Source organism: Oncorhynchus nerka, linkage group LG1 (assembly GCF_034236695.1).
Source record: "Oncorhynchus nerka isolate Pitt River linkage group LG1, Oner_Uvic_2.0, whole genome shotgun sequence".
Classification (NCBI taxonomy): domain Eukaryota; kingdom Metazoa; phylum Chordata; class Actinopteri; order Salmoniformes; family Salmonidae; genus Oncorhynchus; species Oncorhynchus nerka.
Genome location: NC_088396.1, coordinates 58,891,127 through 58,907,386, shown reverse-complemented (window position 1 = coordinate 58,907,386; position 16,260 = coordinate 58,891,127). Strand labels below are relative to the sequence as shown.

At 38.5% G+C, this 16,260-nt stretch overlaps 1 protein-coding gene across 2 annotated transcripts in view; it reads left to right on the top strand.

The window, feature by feature from the left end:
- Window positions 1–16,260, top strand: part of LOC115126410 (speckle-type POZ protein-like A) — an 88,547-nt gene that overhangs the window by 40,634 nt on the left and 31,653 nt on the right. For both annotated transcript variants that reach the window (XM_065019807.1, XM_065019806.1), the window contains 4 exons: window positions 308–429; window positions 580–731; window positions 1,678–1,805; window positions 10,154–10,331. In XM_065019807.1, coding sequence (XP_064875879.1) covers window positions 332–429; window positions 580–731; window positions 1,678–1,805; window positions 10,154–10,331 — 556 coding nt within the window. In that variant the 5' untranslated portion in view covers window positions 308–331. The remainder of the gene's footprint in view (window positions 1–307; window positions 430–579; window positions 732–1,677; window positions 1,806–10,153; window positions 10,332–16,260) is intronic.

Below are 16,260 nucleotides of genomic sequence, written 5' to 3'. Positions count from 1 at the left end.
CAGGGAAGATGGAAAACAACAAACAGAAGGGAACTAGACAGCCATAAACCCAATCCCCAGTCCCAGCTACAATGGCTAACCGCGTTGTGGGCTGTGTTCAAGCCCTCAAGGAAACCCCGCTAGCTAGCAGCTAGGCTAGCTGCTACGCCAAATAGCTCCTCAGACCTGGCCTTGGTTGGCAGGATCACTGGACAGAGACTAGCAGTCCCAGCAACTGATTCCAACTGCATCACAGGATCTAAATAAAAAAGAAAGGCTGTCTTTTGAAGTGGATGGAAGCATTGTGATTGTTGCCTTTTTGTTTCAGGTGAAAGTAGTCAAGTTCTCCTACATGTGGACCATCAACAACTTCAGTTTCTGTAGAGAGGAGATGGGGGAGGTCTTAAAGAGTTCCACCTTCTCCTCTGGACCCAACGACAAGATGAAATGGTAAACTTTCATTATAACTTGCTTATAGTCAGGAGAAAGAGTATCATCTTGATCTCAACAGCTTGTTGTTTCTTTGTGAATAACGACTGAAGTGATACAGCCTCCGCTGAACTAATATTCTGTTTGGTTCCTCCTCTGTTTCCTGCCCAGGTGTCTGAGAGTCAACCCAAAAGGACTGGATGATGAAAGCAAAGATTATCTGTCGTTGTATTTACTTCTTGTTAGTTGTCCAAAAAGTGAAGTCAGAGCAAAGTTCAAGTTTTCCTTATTGAACACTAAAAGAGAAGAGACTAAAGCTATGGGTAAGTAACAGACAAAACTGTTACTTTATGGATATCATCTGTCGTGGTGAGAGAGCAAATCACACACCAGTCAGAGTTATGATTCATCTTCACCTTTAATAATAATTAAGCTTTTGCAATAGCATTTTGACTTTCAACATTTCAGTATCTTTAATGAAAAGTTGAGAGTGGCCAACATAATGGCAACTGAGATCTTTTATAGCAAAGATCCACCCACCCCCTTAGTCGACATGACAAACCACAGGTCTTAGGAACTTACACAAAGAAAGACTTTACTTCAGAGAGGAGTATCCCATAGCCAGACAGCATTGGCTATAAATTATCATTCCGTTTGGTCTCCTAAACAAAGCTCTTATCTCGTTCTTGGTACAAAATGGTACCAAGACATTACCTCGCCCAATGATATATATCAATTGTCATTTTAGACACTCCCATCCCAAATAAAAAACCATTCTGGACAAGCTCACGGAGAGGAAAGTGAGCCTCTAGGTCAAGATAATGGCAACCAGAGAGGGAACATAGAATGGTTCCAGACACTGCCATCCTCCTCTCCCAGATGGGAAAAGTAGGGAGTGACTGGCACACAGACATTGTGGAGCCAAGATATAATTGGTTCCCCCTCAATCATCCCTTCGCATGGTTTAAAATATACGTTTACACATGACGACAAGCTTGACCTCTCCCTTCTGCGGCCCAAGTAACTGAACCCAGGACAGAGAAAGGATAACTGCAAATGGCCACCACTATAGTACAACAAGATATATTCTAAATGACAAGTAACTCACAAGCATATAATGAAAATAAAACATCTTATCTATGTTACCCAACTAATTCTGATTCATCCCCAGCACATCATTCAAATAACATACTATTTACTTGTATTCTCCTAGTTAGAGCCTTATAGACACAAACTAAGTGTGTTTTGGATTCTTCCTCCTCCCTGCAGAAAGCCAAAGAGCCTATCGGTTTGTCCAGGGGAAAGACTGGGGCTTCAAAAAGTTTATTAGAAGAGATTTCCTGCTTGATGAAGCCAATGGGCTGTTACCTGATGACAAACTCACCCTGTTCTGTGAGGTAAGACATTTCATTTGAGTCATTTAGCAGACACTTATACAGAGTGACTTACGGTTAGTGCATTCATCTTCAGATAGCTAGGTGGGACAACCACACATCACAGTCATAGTAAGCAGAGTCAGAGATGGTAAGGGGGGAAATATACTCTTTGAAGAGGTAGGGTTTTAGATGTTTTCAGAAGATGAGCATGGATTCTTCTGTTCTAGCTTTAGGGGGAAGTTGGTTTCAAAATGTTAGTTTTTTTTGTGTGTGTGTGTGTGTGTAGGGTGAAGTTATTTAGGATGCTCTTTGACACAGTCTACATGGTATGGGGTCAATTTCACGCCATATGTATTGAATTCAAAATAAACTAAATCGGGAACATGAAAAGTAAAGTTGAGAATGTAAACATGTTTTCGAGGACAGGTGAAATAATGGATGTTGAAATCAAAAACCAAACATTCGAAAGCAAAATGTATAGAATTGTTAACAAAAATAAGACATCAAATGCAAAACCCCAAAACTTGTAAGCAAATCATTTTAAAGCGAGAGCAAAACACTATGACAGACGATTAAAAAATATATATTTCCAAGCGAATACAAAAATAGTTTTTGGTTAAACTTTCTTTGCAAACAATCCTATTGAATACATTTTGCTCTTGCCTGCATGCACTACCCTTTGGTTACGCTACTCATATCTTTGCTTTCGATGTCTGTTTCTTTGTTTTCACTGCCAGTTTGTTTGATTGTGAGTGTTGGCATTATTTCTCCGTGAAGGGCGGGGTTTAGAGGGATGTGTAGACAATACATCTCCATTGGTCCACTAGTTTTGGAGTGACGGTTCGTCTTTACCCAATCAAGGAACATGATAGACAGGCATTTTTTCTATTGCCGACTTAAATAGACGGTTTTAGCTAACGTACTTCAAAATTGTCAGTCACGGGTCAATAATGTACGGATATTAGAGGCATGTCTATCTAATACAATTAATGACAAACCATCTAACTACTTAGGTAAACTTATGAATGACAACGTTTGGCGCAAGTTTATGGCGAAACAGTTACCAATACCTGCGCTGAATGTTGTGCAACAGGTAATTCATAAAGTTTGATTTGATTTGAAGCTGATAGGTCAAATATACTGTTTAGGTTCTCTACTCCCAAGTTTACACCTTCACTATTACAGTGGCATTTTTTTTGTCCAAGAAGTTGTCTAAAAGGGATGGAATTTGTTGTTTGCCCAATTGTTTTTTTGGTAGGTTTCCACACTACTTTCCTTTCATCTATAGCATTTCTTAATATTATTCAGTTCCTTTAGCTTTGATGCATAATGGTTGAGCATAGCTCTGTTCAAGAAATTGATGGTAAAAATATGTTTTGTTAGACTTCAGTTTAGCTTTTGACATTTAACGATCATAGTCTGCTGCTGGAAAAACATATGTGTTTTGGCATTATAACCACCTGTTATATTATGGATAAAGAGTTACCTGTCTAACAGAACACAGAGGGTGTTCTTTAATGGAAGCATCTCCAACATAATAGCAGGTAGAATCAGGAATTCCCCAGGGCAGCTGTCTAGGCCCTTTACTTTTTAAAATCTTTACTAATGACATGCCACTGGCTTTGAGTAAAGCCAGCTACTACAGCGACTGAAATTACTGCAAAACTTAACAAAGAATTGCAGTTCGTTTCAGAGTGGGTGGCAAGGAATAAGTTAGTCCTAAATATTTCTAAAAACTAAAGGCATTGTATTTGAGACAAATCATTCACTAAACCTCAATCTTGTAATGAATAATGTGCAAATTGAGCAAGTTGAGGTGACTAAACTGCTTGGAGTTACCCTGGATTGTAAACTGTCATGGTCACAACATATTCATACAGCAGTAGCTAATATAGGGAGACGTATGTCCATGATAAGGCGCTGCTCTACCTACTAGACCGCACTGTCAACAAGGCAGGTCCTACATAACCTAGTTTCTACCTTCTTAACAGCACTATCAACAAGGCAGGTCCTACAGGCCCTAGTTTCTACCTTCTTAACAGCACTATCAACAAGGCAGGTCCTACAGGCCCTAGCTTCTACCTTCTAGACAGCACTATCAACAAGGCAGATCCTACAGGCCCTAGTTTCTACCTTCTAGACAGTACTATCAACAAGGCATATCCTACAGGCCCTAGTTTCTACCTTCTAGATAGCACTATCAACAAGGCAGGACCTACAGGTCCTAGTTTCTACCTTCTAGACAGCACTATCAACAAGGCAGGTCCTACAGGCCCTAGTTTCTACCTTCTAGACAGCACTGTCAACAAGGCAGGTCCTAGTTTCTACCTTCTAGACAGCACTATCAACAAGGCAGGTCCTACAGGCCCTAGTTTCTACCTTCTAGACAGCACTGTCAACAAGGCAGGTCCTACAGGCCCTAGTTTCTACCTTCTAGACAGCACTATCAACAAGGCAGGTCCTACAGGCCCTAGTTTCTACCTTCTAGACAGCACTGTCAACAAGGCAGGTCCTACAGTCCCTAGTTTCTACCTTCTAGACAGCAAGGCAGGTCCTACAGGCCCTAGTTTTGTCGCACCTGGACAACTGTTAAGTCGTGTGGTCAGGTGGCACAAAAAGGGACTTATGAAAATTGCAATTGGCTCAGAACAGGGGAGCACAGCCGGCCCTTGGATGTTCACAGAGAGCTAACATTAATAATATGCATGCCAATCTCTCCTGGCTCAATGTGAAGGAGAGATTGACTTCATCAGTACTATTTGTGAGAGGTATTGACATGTTGATTGCACCGAGCTGTCTGTTTGAACTACTGGCGCACAGCTCGGACACACATGCATACCCCACAAGACATGCCACAAGAGGTCTCTTCACAGTCCCCAAGTCCAGAACAGACTTTGGGAGGCGCACAGTACTCCTAGAGCCATGCCTACATGGAACTCTATTCCACAGTACTACATAGAGCCATGCCTACATGGAACTCTATTCCACAGTACTACATAGAACCATGACTACATGGAACTCTATTCCACAGTACTACATAGAGCCATGACTACATGGAACTCTATTCCACAGTACTACATAGAGCCATGCCTACATGGAACTCTATTCCACAGTACTACATAGAGCCATGACTACATGGAACTCTATTCCACAGTACTACATAGAGCCATGACTACATGGAACTCTATTCCACAGTTCTACATAGAACCATGACTACATGGAACTCTATTCCACAGTTCTACATAGAGCCATGACTACATGGAACTCTATTCCACAGTACTACATAGAGCCATGACTACATGGAACTCTATTCCACAGTACTACATAGAGCCATGACTACATGGAACTCTATTCCACAGTACTACATAGAGCCATGACTACATGGAACTCTATTCCACAGTACTACATAGAGCCATGACTACATGGAACTCTATTCCACAGTACTACATAGAGCCATGACTACATGGAACTCTATTCCACAGTACTACATAGAGCCATGACTACATGGAACTCTATTCCACAGTACTACATAGAGCCATGACTACATGGAACTCTATTCCACAGTACTACATAGAGCCATGACTACATGGAACTCTATTCCACAGTAATACATAGAGCCATGACTACATGGAACTCTATTCCATATCAGGTAACTGATGCAGCAGTAGAATTAGATAAAAACAGATTAAAAACACCTTCTGGAACAGCGGGGACTGTGAAGCAACACAAACAAAGCACAGACACATCCATGCACACACACGATAACATACGCACTATGCACACACGTACTGTAAATATGTGGTAGTGGTGGAATTGGGGTGAAATTTGTGAATGCATTGTTATGTTTTTAAAATTGTATAAACTGCCTTAATTTCGCTGGACCCCAGGAAGAGTAGCTGCTTACTTGACAGCAGCTAATTTAATTTGTTATTTAACCTTTATTTAACAAGGCAAGTTTGTTAAGAACAAATTCTTATTTACAATGACGGCCCACACCGGCCAAACCCTAACCCGGACGACGCTGGGCCAATTGTGCACCGTCCTATGTGACTCCAAATCACGGCCAGTTGTGATACAGCCTGGAATCGAACCCTCTGGCACTGAGATGCAGTGTCTTAGACCGCTGCATCACTTGGGAGTCCCCATCCCCCAAATGGTGATCCATAATAAATACAAATCCAAAAGTAGACTGTGATTTTGCTGTGATCTGATATCAGTGGGTTGACTGTGAACTCTCTGAGAGACTGGGTTGGGGTCCGTGATAAAGTAGTCTACTGATTAGCTATAGGTGTACCTAGCGTAAGAGTCCCCTCGAAGCCTACCATTGACTACGTACAGTTGAAGTAGGACGTTTACATTCACTTAGGTTGGAGTCATTAAAACTCATTTTTCAACCACTCCACAAATGTCTTGTTAACCTGTTGCTTCTACTCGGGACGCTTGCGTCCCAACTAGAGCTCTGGAAATGCAAATGCGCTACGCTAAATGCTAATAGTATTAGTTAAAACTCAAAAGTTCATTAAAATACACATGCAGGGTATCGAATTAAAGCTACACTCGTTGTGAATCCAGGCAACAAGTCAGATTTTTAAAATGCTTTTCGGCGAAAGCATGAGAAGCTATTATCTGATAGCATGTAACACCCAAAAAGACCCACAGGGGACGTAAACAAAATAATTAGCAATTCGGCGTTACACAAACCGCACAATAAAATAGAAAACATTCATTACCTTTCACCATCTTCTTTGTTGGCACTCCTAGATGTCCCATAAACACTATTTGGGTCTTTATTTCAATTAAATCGGTCCATATAAAGCCTAGATATCGTTATATGTAGACTGTGTGATAAACGAAAAAAAACGTCATTTTTTTAAATTCAAAAAGTCGACGATAAACTTTCACAAAACACTTCGAAATACGTTTGTAATGCAACTTTAGGTATTAGTAAACGTTAATAAGCGATAAAATTCATCAGGAGGCGATGTAAAGATCATTAGCTGTCCGTCTGGAAAAATGTCCGGCTAGAAACTCAACGAAAATATCCGGTCCTAGACCATAGGAGATACGGTGCCCTGCATGTGTTTGACCAAGAAAAAACTCGAAGGGAAATGACAAGACTCTAGACACCGTGTGGAAGCTGTAGGTACTGCAACCTCAGTCAATTAATTGTGGTTCACCTTTATCAATGGGTTCAAGTAGCGCATGGATATATTTTCCCATTTTCAGTGATCAGTTTTTCCTGTGCTTTTCGATGTAAATGCCGTTCTGGTAAAGCCACAGCAGTGATTTAACCAGTTTTATAAACGTCTGAGTGTTTTCTATCCACACAGACTAAGCAAATGCATATACTATATTCCTGGCATGAGTAGCAGGGCGCTGAAATGTTGCGCGATTTTTAACAGAATGTTAAGAGGTTAACAAACTACAGTTTTGGCAAGTCGGTTAGGACATCTACTTTGTGCAGGACACAAGTAATTTCCAACAATTGTTTACAGACAATTTATTTCACTTATAATTCACTGTATCACAATTCCAGTGGATCAGAAGTTTACATACACTAAGTTTTGTTTAATGTTGTGTTAGTGTATGTAAGTTGTTTTGTCTGACACGTTGTTCCCCCTGCTGCTATTAGACCAGGTCTCTCTTGGAAAAGAGATATTATCTCAATGAGAGAAATAAAGGTAAAAAAAAAAAATTAAAAGTAGAAATAAAGGTCAAATAAAAAAAATAACGATGGTCATTATGGCCAAATAGTTACATTTTTGTTGCTTCAGACCTTCTCCAAAAAGTACGATTTTTGTCCCCTTATTCAGTTGCAAACCGTAGTCTGGCTTTTTTATGGTGGTTTTGGAGCAGTGGCTTCTTCCTTGCTGAGCGGCCTTTCAGGTTATGTCGATATTGGACTCGTTTTACTGTGGATATACAGTGGGGCAAAAAAGTATTTAGTCAGCCACCAATTGTGCAAGTTCTCCCACTTAAAAAGATGAGAGAGGCCTGTAATTTTCCTCATAGGTACACTTCAACAAAATCCAGACAATCACATTGTAGGAATTTTAATTAATTTATTTGCAAATTATGGTGGAAAATAAGTATTTGGTCACCTACAAACAAGCAAGATTTCTGGCTCTCACATACCTGTAACTTCTTCTTTAAGAGGCTCCTCTGTCCTCCACTCGTTACCTGTATTAATGGCACCTGTTTGAACTTGTTATCAGTATAAAATACACCTGTCCACAACCTCAGTCACACTCCAAACTCCACTATGGCCAAGACCAAAGAGCTGTCAAAGGACACCAGAAACAAAATTGTAGACCTGTACCAGGCTGGGAAGATTGAATCTGCAATAGGTAAGCAGCTTGGTTTGAAGAAATCAACTGTGGGAGCAATTATTAGGAAATGAAAGACATACAAGACCACTGATAATCTCCCTCGATCTGGGGCTCCACGCAAGATCTCACCCCGTGGGGTCAAAATGATCACAAGAACAGTGAGCAAAAATCCCAGAACCACACGGGGGGACCTAGTGAATGACCTGCAGAGAGCAGGAACCAAAGTAACAAAGCCTACCATCAGTAACACACTACGCCGCCAGGGACTCAAATCCTGCAGTGCCAGACGTGTCCCCCTGCTTAAGCCAGTTAATGTCCAGGCCCGTCTGAAGTTTGCTAGAGAGCATTTGGATGATCCAGAAGAAGATTGGGAGAATGTCATATGGTCAGATGAAACCAAAATATAACTTTTTGGTAAAAACTCAACTCGTCGTGTTTGGAGGACAAAGAATGCTGAGTTGCATCCAAAGAACACCATACCTACTGTGAAGCATGGGGGTGGAAACATCAAGCCTACCACTGTAGTGTCGTCTGCAAACTTGATGATTGAGTTGGAGGCGTGCATGGCCACGTAATCATGGTTGAACAAGGAGTACAAGAGAGTGCTGAGAACGCACCCTTGTGGGGCCTCAGTGTTGAGGATCAGCGTGGTGGAGATGTTGTTTCCTAGCCTCACCACCTGGGGGCAGCCCGTCAGGAAGTCCAGGACCCAGTTGCACAGAACGGGGCAATTTGCAAATAAATTCATTAAAAATCCTACAATATGATTTTCTGGATATTTTTCCTAATTTTGTCTGTCATAGTTGAAGTGTACCTATGATGAAAATTACAGGCCTCTCTCATCTTTTTAAGTGGGAGAACTTGCACAATTGGTGGCTAACTAAATACTTTTTTGCCCCACTGTATGTGGTTCGTAAGAACAGCGTAGCCAACATAAAGTTTAACGTAACTTATTTGAAAAGTAATTACTTCATTCCATTGCTCAACATTTTCTTAACATTTGTCATAATTAGTTAAAGCAATGAATTTGTATCCACTCAAGTCGGACTTCGGCTACATATTTTCCGCCATTTTCTTCAAATCTGAAAACATTGAAGCCACGCCCACTTTCTGAAGAATTGCATTATGGGTCCTAAAAGAAAAGCACGGAACTAGTGTCCACTGTAGGACGACATCCAGGCAAATGTAAATGTCGTACGACATCCAGGAGCTTTTGGCATACTAACTATATCCATGCTATAACCAATAAGCCTACTATATACTCAATTCACGTCGCAAATAGTGAGGTTAATATTAGTATTCGAACACAGCTGAAGTGTTTTCTGAAATGTCTCTTTTGAGGGACAATTAAATGAAGTGTCCAATGAATTTGCATTTTTTTTCTGAATACAGCTAGGAATAATTGCCAGTTTGCCTGACAAGGTTTGCAGCCAGGTCTAACATTTTCAGTGAAAATGGCAATTTCATAAACAAATGACATTCAAATTGATGATGGAATATCTCTCCTCATTAATTAAGAATTTCGGAAAGGTAATTTGTTGGGTTACAATATGCTTTTCTATTTGGTTTACAATGTGTTGTTTAATTTGCGTAGGTGTAATCCAATCTACCTACCTCATCCCCATATTGTTTTATCAACTTTGCTGCTCTTTTGCACACAAGTATCACTACTTTACACACCATCATCTGCTCATCTATCACTCCAGTGTTAATCTGCTAAACTGTAATTACTTCGCTACTATGGCCTATTTATTGCCTTACCATCCTCACACACTGTACATAGATTGTTCTATTGTGTTATAGTGTGTACGTTTGTTTATGTGTAACTCAGTGTTGTTGTATGTGTCACACTGCTTTGCTTTATCTTGGCCAGGTCGCAGTTATAAATGAGAACTTGTTCTCAACTGGCCTACCTGGTTAAAATAAAGGTGAAATAAAACAAATTCAATTAAAAGGTGAATGTGGTTCAGGACTCTGTGTACATCTCTGGCCAGCCCAGCATGATTTAGTATTGATCATGTATTGTATGTTATATAACAGGTGAGTGTGGTGCAGGACTCTGTGAACATCTCTGGCCAGTCCAACATGAACATGCTGAAGGTACCAGAGTGCCAGCTGTCCGACGACCTGGGGAACCTCTGGCAGTGTTCCCGCTTCACTGACTGTTCCCTCTATGTGGGGGGGCAGGAGTTCAAGGCACACAAATCCATCCTGGCAGGTAACACTACTACTACACCACCACTACTACTATATTACTACTACTACACCACAAATACCCTCTACTAAACTACTGCTACAATACTACTGCTACACCACTAATACACTACGACTAAACTACTGCTACACTGCTACTACTACTACTACTACTACTACACCACTAATACACTGCTACTAATACTACACCACCAATATACTACTACTGCTACTACAATACCACTGCTACACCACTAATACACTACGACTAAACTACTGCTACTACTACATCACTACTACTACTACTACACCAAGACATTACTTATGTTACAACAACACTACTACTACTACTACTACTACTACTACAATACATCTACTACTACACCAATACTAAACTACTGCTACACCACCAATACACTACTACAATACTACTGCTACACTACTACTAAACTACTGCTACAGTACTACTACATCACTACTGCTACACTACTATTAAACTACTGCTACAGTACTACTACATCACTAATACACTACTACAACACTACTAAACTACTGCTACAGTACTACTACATCACTACTACAACACTACTAAACTACTGCTACATTACTACAATACTGCTGCACCACTACTAAACTACTGCTACAATACTAATACACTACTACTAAACTACTGCTACAGTACTAATACACTACTACTAAACTACTGCTACAGTACTAATACACTACTACTAAACTACTGCTACAGTACTAATACACTACTACTAAACTACTGCTACAGTACTAATACACTACTACTAAACTACTGCTACAGTACTAATACACTACTACTAAACTACTGCTACAGTACTAATACACTACTACTAAACTACTGCTACAGTACTAATACACTACTACTAAACTACTGCTACAGTACTAATACACTACTACTAAACTACTGCTACAATACTACTACACTACTACTAAACTACTGCTACAGTACTAATACACTACTACTAAACTACTGCTACAATACTAATACACTACTACTAAACTACTGCTACAATACTAATACACTACTACTAAACTACTGCTACAGTACTACTACACTACTACTAAACTACTGCTACAGTACTACTACATCACTAATACACTACTACTACAGTACTACTACACTACTACTAAACTACTGCTACAGTACTAATACACTACTACTAAACTACTGCTACAGTACTACTACACTACTACTAAACTACTGCTACAATACTACTACACTACTACTAAACTACTGCTACAGTACTACTACATCACTAATACACTACTACTAAACTACTGCTACAATAATAATACACTACTACTAAACTACTGCTACAGTACTAATACACCACTACTAAACTACTACTACATCAATACTAAACTACTGCTACATTAATACTAAACTACTGCTACACCACCAATACACTACTACAATACTACTGCTACACTATTACTAAACTACTGCTACAGTACTACTACATCACTAATACACTACTACAACACTACTAAACTACTGCTACAGTACTACTACATCACTACTACAACACTACTAAACTACTGCTACATTACTACAATACTGCTGCACTACTACTAAACTACTGCTACAATACTACTACACTACTACTAAACTACTGCTACAATACTAATACACTACTACTAAACTACTGCTACAGTACTAATACACTACTACTAAACTACTGCTACAGTACTACTACAGTACTAATACACTACTACTAAACTACTGCTACAGTACTAATACACTACTACTAAACTACTGCTACAATAATAATACACTACTACTAAACTACTGCTACAGTACTAATACACTACTACTAAACTACTGCTACAGTACTACTACATCACTAATACACTACTACAACACTACTAAACTACTGCTACATTACTACAATACTGCTGCACCACTACTAAACTACTGCTACAGTACTACTACACTACTACTAAACTACTGCTACAGTACTAATACACTACTACTAAACTACTGCTACAGTACTAATACACTACTACTAAACTACTGCTACAGTACTAATACACTACTACTAAACTACTGCTACAGTACTAATACACTACTACTAAACTACTGCTACAGTACTAATACACTACTACTAAACTACTGCTACAGTACTAATACACTACTACTAAACTACTGCTACAGTACTACTACATCACTAATACACTACTACTACGATACCTCTGCTACACCACTAGTACACTACTGCTACAGTACTACTACACCACTACTGCTACATTACTAATACACTACTACAACACTACTAAACTACTGCTACACTGCTACTACTACTACTACTACTACTACACCACTAATACACTGCTACTAATACTACACCACCAATATACTACTACTGCTACTACAATACCACTGCTACACCACTAATACACTACGACTAAACTACTGCTACTACTACATCACTAATACACTACTACTACTACTACACCAAGACATTACTTATGTTACAACAACACTACTACTACTACTACTACTACAATACATCTACTACTACACCAATACTAAACTACTGCTACACCACCAATACACTACTACAATACTACTGCTACACTACTACTAAACTACTGCTACAGTACTACTACATCACTAATACACTACTACAACACTACTAAACTACTGCTACAGTACTAAACTACTGCTACAGTACTAATACACTACTACTAAACTACTGCTACAGTACTAATACACTACTACTAAACTACTGCTACAATACTAATACACTACTACTAAACTACTGCTACAGTACTAATACACTACTACTAAACTACTGCTACAATACTAATACACTACTACTAAACTACTGCTACAGTACTACTACACTACTACTAAACTACTGCTACAGTACTACTACACTACTACTAAACTACTGCTACAGTACTACTACATCACTAATACACTACTACTAAACTACTGCTACAATAATAATACACTACTACTAAACTACTGCTACATTACTACAATACTGCTGTACCACTACTAAACTACTACTACATTAATACTAAACTACTGCTACATTAATACTAAACTACTGCTACACCACCAATACACTACTACAATACTACTGCTACACTATTACTAAACTACTGCTACAGTACTACTACATCACTAATACACTACTACAACACTACTAAACTACTGCTACATTACTACAATACTGCTGCACCACTACTAAACTACTGCTACAATACTAATACACTACTACTAAACCATTACAGTACTAATACACTACTACTAAACTACTACAGTACTAATACAATACACTATGCTACAGTACTAATACACTACTACTAAACTACTGCTACAGTACTATACCAATACACTACTACTAAACTACTGCTACAGTACTAATACACTACTACTAAACTACTGCTACAGTACTAATACACTACTACTAAACTACTGCTACAGTACTACTACATCACTTTATACACTACTACTACGATCTCTGCTACACCACTAGTACACTACTGCTACAGTACTACTACACCACTACTGCTACATTACTAATACACTACTACAACACTACTAAACTACTGCTACACTGCTACTACTACTACTACTACTACTACACCACTAATACACTGCTACTAATACTACACCACCAATATACTACTACTGCTACTACAATACCACTGCTACACCACTAATACACTACGACTAAACTACTGCTACTACTACATCACTAATACACTACTACTACTACTACACCAAGACATTACTTATGTTACAACAACAACACTACTACTACTACTACTACTACTACTACTACAATACATCTACTACTACACCAATACTAAACTACTGCTACACCACCAATACACTACTACAATACTACTGCTACACTACTACTAAACTACTGCTACAGTACTACTACATCACTACTGCTACACTACTATTAAACTACTGCTACAGTACTACTACATCACTAATACACTACTACAACACTACTAAACTACTGCTACAGTACTACTACATCACTACTACAACACTACTAAACTACTGCTACATTACTACAATACTGCTGCACCACTACTAAACTACTGCTACAGTACTAATACACTACTACTAAACTACTGCTACAGTACTAATACACTACTACTAAACTACTGCTACAGTACTAATACACTACTACAACACTACTAAACTACTGCTACAGTACTACTACACTACTACTAAACTACTGCTACAGTACTAATACACTACTACTAAACTACTGCTACAGTACTAATACACTACTACTAAACTACTGCTACAGTACTAATACACTACTACTAAACTACTGCTACAATACTAATACACTACTACTAAACTACTGCTACAGTACTAATACACTACTACTAAACTACTGCTACAGTACTAATACACTACTACTAAACTACTGCTACAGTACTACTACATCACTAATACACTACTACTAAACTACTGCTACAGTACTAATACACTACTACTAAACTACTGCTACAATACTACTACACTACTACAAAACTACTGCTACAACACCACTACTACACTACTACTAAACTACTGCTACAGTACTAATACACTACTACTAAACTACTGCTACAGTACTAATACACTACTACTAAACTACTGCTACAGTACTACTACATCACTAATACACTACTACTACAATACTAATACACTACTACTAAACTACTGCTACAGTACTAATACACTACTACTAAACTACTGCTACAGTACTAATACACTACTACTAAACTACTGCTACAGTACTAATACACTACTACTAAACTACTGCTACAGTACTAATACACTACTACTAAACTACTGCTACAATACTAATACACTACTACTAAACTACTGCTACAGTACTAATACACTACTACTAAACTACTGCTACAGTACTACTACATCACTAATACACTACTGCTACAATACTAATACACTACTACTAAACTACTGCTACAGTACTACTACACTACTACTAAACTACTGCTACAATACTACTACACTACTACTAAACTACTGCTACAGTACTACTACATCACTAATACACTACTACTAAACTACTGCTACAGTACTACTACATCACTAATACACTACTACTAAACTACTGCTACAGTACTACTACATCACTACTACACTACTGCTACAATACTAATACACTACTACTAAACTACTGCTACAGTACTAATACACTACTACTAAACTACTGCTACAGTACTAATACACTACTACTAAACTACTGCTACAGTACTAATACACTACTACTAAACTACTGCTACAGTACTACTACACTACTACTAAACTACTGCTACAATAATAATACACTACTACTAAACTACTGCTACATTACTAATACACTACTACTAAACTACTGCTACAGTACTAATACACTACTACTAAACTACTGCTACAGTACTAATACACTACTACTAAACTACTGCTACATTACTACAATACTGCTGTACCACTACTAAACTACTACTACATCAATACTAAACTACTACTACATTAATACTAAACTACTACTACATCAATACTAAACTACTGCTACACCACCAATACACTACTACAATACTACTGCTACACTATTACTAAACTACTGCTACAGTACTACTACATCACTACTACAACACTACTAAACTACTGCTACAGTACTACTACAATACTACTGCTACACTATTACTAAACTACTGCTACAGTACTACTACATCACTAATACACTACTACAACACTACTAAACTACTGCTACAGTACTACTACATCACTACTACAACACTACTAAACTACTGCTACATTACTACAATACTGCTGCACCACTACTAAACTACTGCTACAATACTAATACACTACTACTAAACTACTGCTACAGTACTAATACACTACTACTAAACTACTGCTACAGTACTAATACACTACTACTAAACTACTG